The sequence below is a fragment of the Vipera berus genome (genome assembly GCF_964194415.1).
Source record: "Vipera berus genome assembly, chromosome: W".
In the NCBI taxonomy this organism is placed as follows: Eukaryota; Metazoa; Chordata; class Lepidosauria; order Squamata; family Viperidae; genus Vipera; species Vipera berus.
In genome coordinates, this window is record NC_138210.1 from 51829459 (window position 1) to 51834981 (window position 5523).

Below are 5523 nucleotides of genomic sequence, written 5' to 3' on the forward strand. Positions count from 1 at the left end.
ATGAGAGAGAAAGGGAGAGACTGTGGGAGAGAAAGTGGCAAACCTGCTCCTCCTTTTTCCTTCTTTCTCCATTGGATGGGGAGGGGGGTTGCTTCCAGTTTCTGCGGTTTTCTTTCATTTGCGTTTCCCCCCCCCTCTCTCTCTCCCTCTCATTTCCATCCTTGTGCTCTTGCTTTGTATGGTTCTGGGATGCAGGGAAGGTGGGTGGGATGAGAAGGGATGGGTGCGCTGTAGTCATACAGGTCCCCTGCTCCAAAGGTGGAAATTTTGAGGCCAGGGGTGCAGTAGCAGCCAAGGGCCGCCTTCACTGAAAGACTGGGAAGGAGAAAGGTTTGAGGGAAAGGGGACAAGGGCAAAGGAATCGAGGAGGGGAGGATGAACACAGGAAAAAAGAGCAAAACAAGGGACTTATTTACTATTTGTTGAGAAACATGAGGGATTAGTATCTCAGATGTGCTCAATTCACCCTCCCTACCCCTGGCACTCATTGGAACCCGAAGCATGCAGGAGCAGACCATTAGGAAAAGCAAAGGGGAGATTCATGATGTTATTTCAAGGGAAGTTGTGAGATTCAGGTGTGTGCAGGGGTCAAAAAAGTCAAAATGGCAGTTGTGACCATGTGATCAAAGCCCCACCCTCTTTTTATACAGATTGCACAGGTGATATATAGAAAGATTTGGTCTAGTGCAGGGGTATCTTTTTTATGACTCGTGGACTTCAGCTCCCAGAATTCCTGAGCCAGCATGGCTCAGTATGGAAACCTCTCCATTTCTCCTCAGCATGGCTAGCTCAGGAATTCTGGGAGTTGAAGTCCACGAGTCATAAAAGAGCCAAGGTTTCCTACCCCGGTCTAGTGGTTAAGGCACCAGGCTAGAAATCAAGAGATTATGAGTTCTAATCCTCCCTTAGCATGAAATCTGGCTGGCTGACCTAGGGCCTATCACTCTCTCTTAGCCCATCCCACCCCACCAGGTTGTTGTGGGCAAATTAGGAGGAAGAGGGAATACTGTGTGTGTATATACCACCTTGAGTTATGTATAAAAGTAATAACAGCGGCAAATGAATAAATAGACCAGGTGTGGCTTTGATGCCCTGACTGCAATTTTGACTTCTTCTTTTTTTTGCTATCGTCAGTGGTAAAGGTCTTAGGCTGGGGCTTTATCTATTATAATTAATATTGATAATTATATCTTATCTGGTTACCTCAAAGTCTCACAATGCTCTGGTTGGCTCATAGGCCTCCCCAGAAAAAAGACTGAACCCCCCCCCCAAAAAAAAAGAGCTTTTCTGGAGCAGCTGCAGGTTTTAATAAGAATGCTGATTTCCATGAGCCAGACTTTGTACTGTAGATGTGGGCTGCTTCTCTGTCAATGATCTTTTGGGTCATAATTATGTAACTTCTTGCCACAACAAGACTCTTCAATGTATTATGATGATGATGATGATGATTATAGCAGTTTATTTCTCTTGGGGGAACATTAGCAGCCATTAATGGTTGCAGCACAATCAACACAGTACCTCATCTGGCTTTGTCCTCCCCAGTGGGGTCCACTCCACAGAGTATCAACATAGACTCCATTTTAAGAAAAGGAAGTCTTTATTGTGAAATCATCTTCTGAAGTAGTCCAAAACAGTGTTCCTCAACCAAGAAGGGAGAACTTCAACTCCCAGAACTCCCAAGCCAGGATGCTGGCTGGAGAATTCTGGGACTTGAACTCCACACATCTTAAAATTGCTGAGATTGGGAATCACTGGTCTAAAATCTAAGCATCACAACTCTCTAGAGCAGGGCTCTTCAAACTTGGCCCCTTTATGACTTGTGGACTTCCACTCCCAGAATTCCTCAGCCAGCGTGCCTGGCTGAGGAATTCTGGGAGTTGAAGTCCACAAGTCATAAAAGGGCCAAGTTTGAAAAACCCTGCTCTAGAGAAATCCTCCCGTCATGCAGTGCTTTCCTGTCCACTCACCTCCAAAATTGATGGCACAAGAGGCCACAATGATGAGCAAGCCCCCGACCAGGGCCACGACACTCAGCAGCTTTGCTACCCGTCCCAAGCGCCGAGCCCCATCAATGTCTCCCTGCTGAAAGCTGTTACGGGACTGAAGAGGGAACAAAAAGAAAAATGATGTTAAAAATATAAGAGCTCACCTGAGCACCTCAACCATTTCCACATGACCCCTGGGCATTTTTTTCAAGCTCTGACTGAAAGACTGCAAAGGCCATGTTTGATTTAGAGACCCAGAAGAAGGAGAAGCTGAGATATTAACCATTAGACAGCTTCTCAATCAGGCATGAAAAAATCATCTACTGGGGCAGGGGTGTCAAACTCAATTTCATTGAGGGCCGCATCAGCATTGCGGTTGCCCTCAGGGGGCCAAGTGGGTATGGCCAGGGTGGGTGTGGCCTACTGGGTGGGTGTGGCTAGAGTGCGTATGGCCTACTGGGTGGGCGTGGCCAGCTCTACCTCGTTCGCATCAAGGGTGCCTATGGGGGCCTGGGCAGGAGTGGGACAGATCTGAGGGTCTCTGGCAGAAGGAGGGTCTCTGGGCCAGGGCCAAGGCAGTGGGGGCCGTTCCCTCACTGTTTCCAGGATGGCTTCGTGGGCCACATGAAACCACTTCGCGGGCCAGATCCGGCCCCCGGGCCTTGTGTTTGACATGTCTGTACTGGGGTATCTGAAAAGTCAGGATGACAGCCTGAACCACGCAATCAAACCCATCCCCTCTTTATGTGCATTAACTGCATGGTTGTGACACCACTTTGACTTTTTGCCCCCCTCCCCTCAGATCCTTGCCCACTAAGCTGAACTTGTTAGCACGATAGATTTATTTTTTTTTCATTTGTGCATATGCGCACATATATAGACAGATTAGCATGTGCAAATTTTACACAGGCCACAGCATTGTACTGTCCTTTCTTTTTTGACAAAGCAAGCGGGATCTATTTCTCCCCTGGCACGAGGGGCCAAAAATGGAAATCGAAGAGAATACAGGTAGTCCTCGACTTACAGACACAGTTAGGATCAGAATTTCTGTTTGTTAAGCGAGGCAGTTGTTAAGTGAGTTGAGACCGATTTTAGGATCTGTTTTGCCACACACCTTAAGCAAATCACTGCAGTTGTTAAGGGAATCTAGCTTTCCCCATTGACTTCATTTGTCAGAAAGGCAGCTGGGAAGGTCACAAATGGCAAAGTCACCTGACTCCGAGAAACTCCAATTGTTTGAAACAAGCTGATTGCCAAGTGCCTGAATTTTGATCACATGATGTGGGGATGCTGTGACAGTCATAAATGTGAGGACCAGTTGTAAGTAACTTATTTCAGTGCTGTTGTAACTGCAGATGGTCACTGAACCAATGGTTGTAAATTGAGGACTGCCTGTATCTTTGGCTCAGGGTTGAACTGTGGGTCCTTGCTGCTCTCTGAGCTTGGTTCTTTGTTTGCAGACATCTCCTTACCCAACTAGGCAACATCATCAGTGTGAGGGGGAGTGGAGCTTGCTTCCTGTTTATATACAGTAGCTTATCCTGCCTGTTCCACTCCTGCATGAGTAAGTGTACTTCTCTTCTTTTGTCTCGTGAGGATGAAGTGTTGGATGTAGCAGTAGGTAGGCTGGGTGGAAAGGGTGCATGCAAACCAGCATTCAGCCATGCTGGGGAAAGCGTTTTGCAGGATCCGCGTAGCCGGTGGTTCTTTTAATTGCCCAATCCCGCCTAGGCACTTACCATGACCGAGTACACGAAGGCCACAATGTTGATCGGCCAGATGGGGCAAAAGCAGGACAGAGCAGCCAAGAATATGTAGTCTCTGGGTTTTGCCCCAGCCTCCCCAGCTGCCGAACCGGTTGCTGAGGCCTGCCGACTCAGACTGGCCCGCGAAGATGCTGCTGTGCCCGCAATATGCACCTGAGAGCCGGACAAGCTGCTCCTCGCAACTGCCCGCGGGCCTCCATTGACGCTGTTCTGTGGCTTCAGGTCGTTCAGCGACGCTGACTTGGACCGTGCCGGGGGGCTGCCAGGAGGGGCTGGGGTGGTTCCTAATTCCTCCGCTGAGCCGGCCCTCAGCCCCAAAGGATCCCCATTCAGTTGTGGTCCCCCCACATTCTCCTCTTCAACGGTGACGGTCACCAGCATGGATGACGGAGGGGCTTCTGGTGCTGGGGGGCTACGAGGTGGAGGTTCCAGCTCTGGTTGTTGCTCCAGCTTTCCCTCTGGCTCAGTTTTTGGCTCCGGCTCTTTCTTCTCTCCTTCATCTTGCTTTGCCTCTGGCTCTGGAGGAGCCTCATTCTTCTCCACATCATCTGACATGACAGGCAAGGATCTGGGGGAAATTAGAGGAGGCTTGAATTCAATAACATCAAACTAGGAGATACCGTAAAACTAGGTAGAGGACAGGAAGGCCTGGAGGAGCGTTGTTGGTAGAGGACTGGAAGGCCTGGAGGAACGTTGTCCATGGGGTCACGATGGGTCGGAAACAACTTCGCAGCTAACAACAACAACAACAACAGGAAATACCTTGGATTGCATCAACCCCAGAGCTTGCTCTCTATGTCTGAATTGCTGTGAGGAAAACAGGGAATAACAGAGACCCTCTTTCCATGTCTTTCAACCCGAGGCTCCAAGATTTTCAAGGAGACCTTTAGAATTCCTAAAGTGATAATTTGGGGATAAGGACTTGGACACGGAAATGGCTATTAGCAGAGAAACGTCTGCAATCCTCCCACAAAGGATGAAGGGCTGCAAATGTTGATGGAGTTAGCAGAGATGGCTAAATCGACTGCTTTGGTTATAGAAAAGAACACAATTAATTTTGTTGCTACTAAGAAACCTCTTCTGGACTTTGTGCTTGAGCTAGAAAAAAAAATGAAACTTCTGATTTTGGGTTTTGCTGACTAGATTTCTTGATATAGAAATGGCTACCATATAGCACGGTGTTATATAAAAATAAAAAGTCAAGGTGTTATTACCTTGTTCTACTGGGCCAAAAGGAGTCAGAAGTCAATCCTTTTTTCCCCCCTCCTTTACCCAACACTTTTTTCTTCCCCTATTTTCACATTATCTTCGTTTTCTTTGTTTCTCTGTATTTTGTATTTTGATTAACTAATAAAATTTGCGGGGGAAAAAAAAGAAATGTTTGCAATCCCTTTGATCTCTTCATACTGCCAGGAACGGATATTGTCTCCTCTGCATGTGATTGGTTTTCCAGGGCCGGAGTGAAGGTAAATTAAAAACCGCTGGTGAAAGTCAACACGAGGGTTTGACGTCTGTTTTTCAGAAATAATAACAAGACAAGAGGATGTTGACAGCAGCAATATATGCTGCTGAAATGAAGAAGGGTGTGAGGTTTATTCAATTCCAGTACTTGAAACAACATTTATGACTTCCAAATTTCCATCTAGCGCTGGTACACACAAACACGCAAAACTACAAAAGGTCCAGGTCTTCCTCCTTCCTCTATTTTCTGCAGAGTAATAGGATTAAGCTTTCATATGAGGTACATTTTGGATGGAAATTTGCATTTTAGA

The 5523-nt window shown here is 47.1% G+C and overlaps 1 protein-coding gene across 1 annotated transcript; it reads right to left on the reverse strand.

The window, feature by feature from the left end:
* Positions 1-4535, reverse strand: LOC308676750 (proline-rich transmembrane protein 2-like). The gene is made up of 3 exons (XM_081342769.1): positions 3725-4535; positions 1968-2100; positions 1-315 (listed from the first exon to the last, which is right to left on the reverse strand). Exons 1-3 carry the CDS (start codon positions 4304-4306, stop codon positions 305-307), a joined length of 726 nt encoding a protein of 241 aa, XP_081198895.1. The 5' UTR covers positions 4307-4535; the 3' UTR covers positions 1-304.
* Between the last annotated feature and the right edge of the window lie 988 nt (positions 4536-5523).

Bases quoted from the DNA above. Each gene is read 5' to 3' on its own strand.
- LOC308676750 (XM_081342769.1), bottom strand. From the start codon at position 4,306: ATGTCAGATGATGTGGAGAAGAATGAGGCTCCTCCAGAGCCAGAGGCA. The intron at 2,101-3,724 runs GTAAGTGCCTAG...TTCCCTCTTCAG, and splicing joins CCTTCGTGTACTCGGTCATG to TCCCGTAACAGCTTTCAGCA.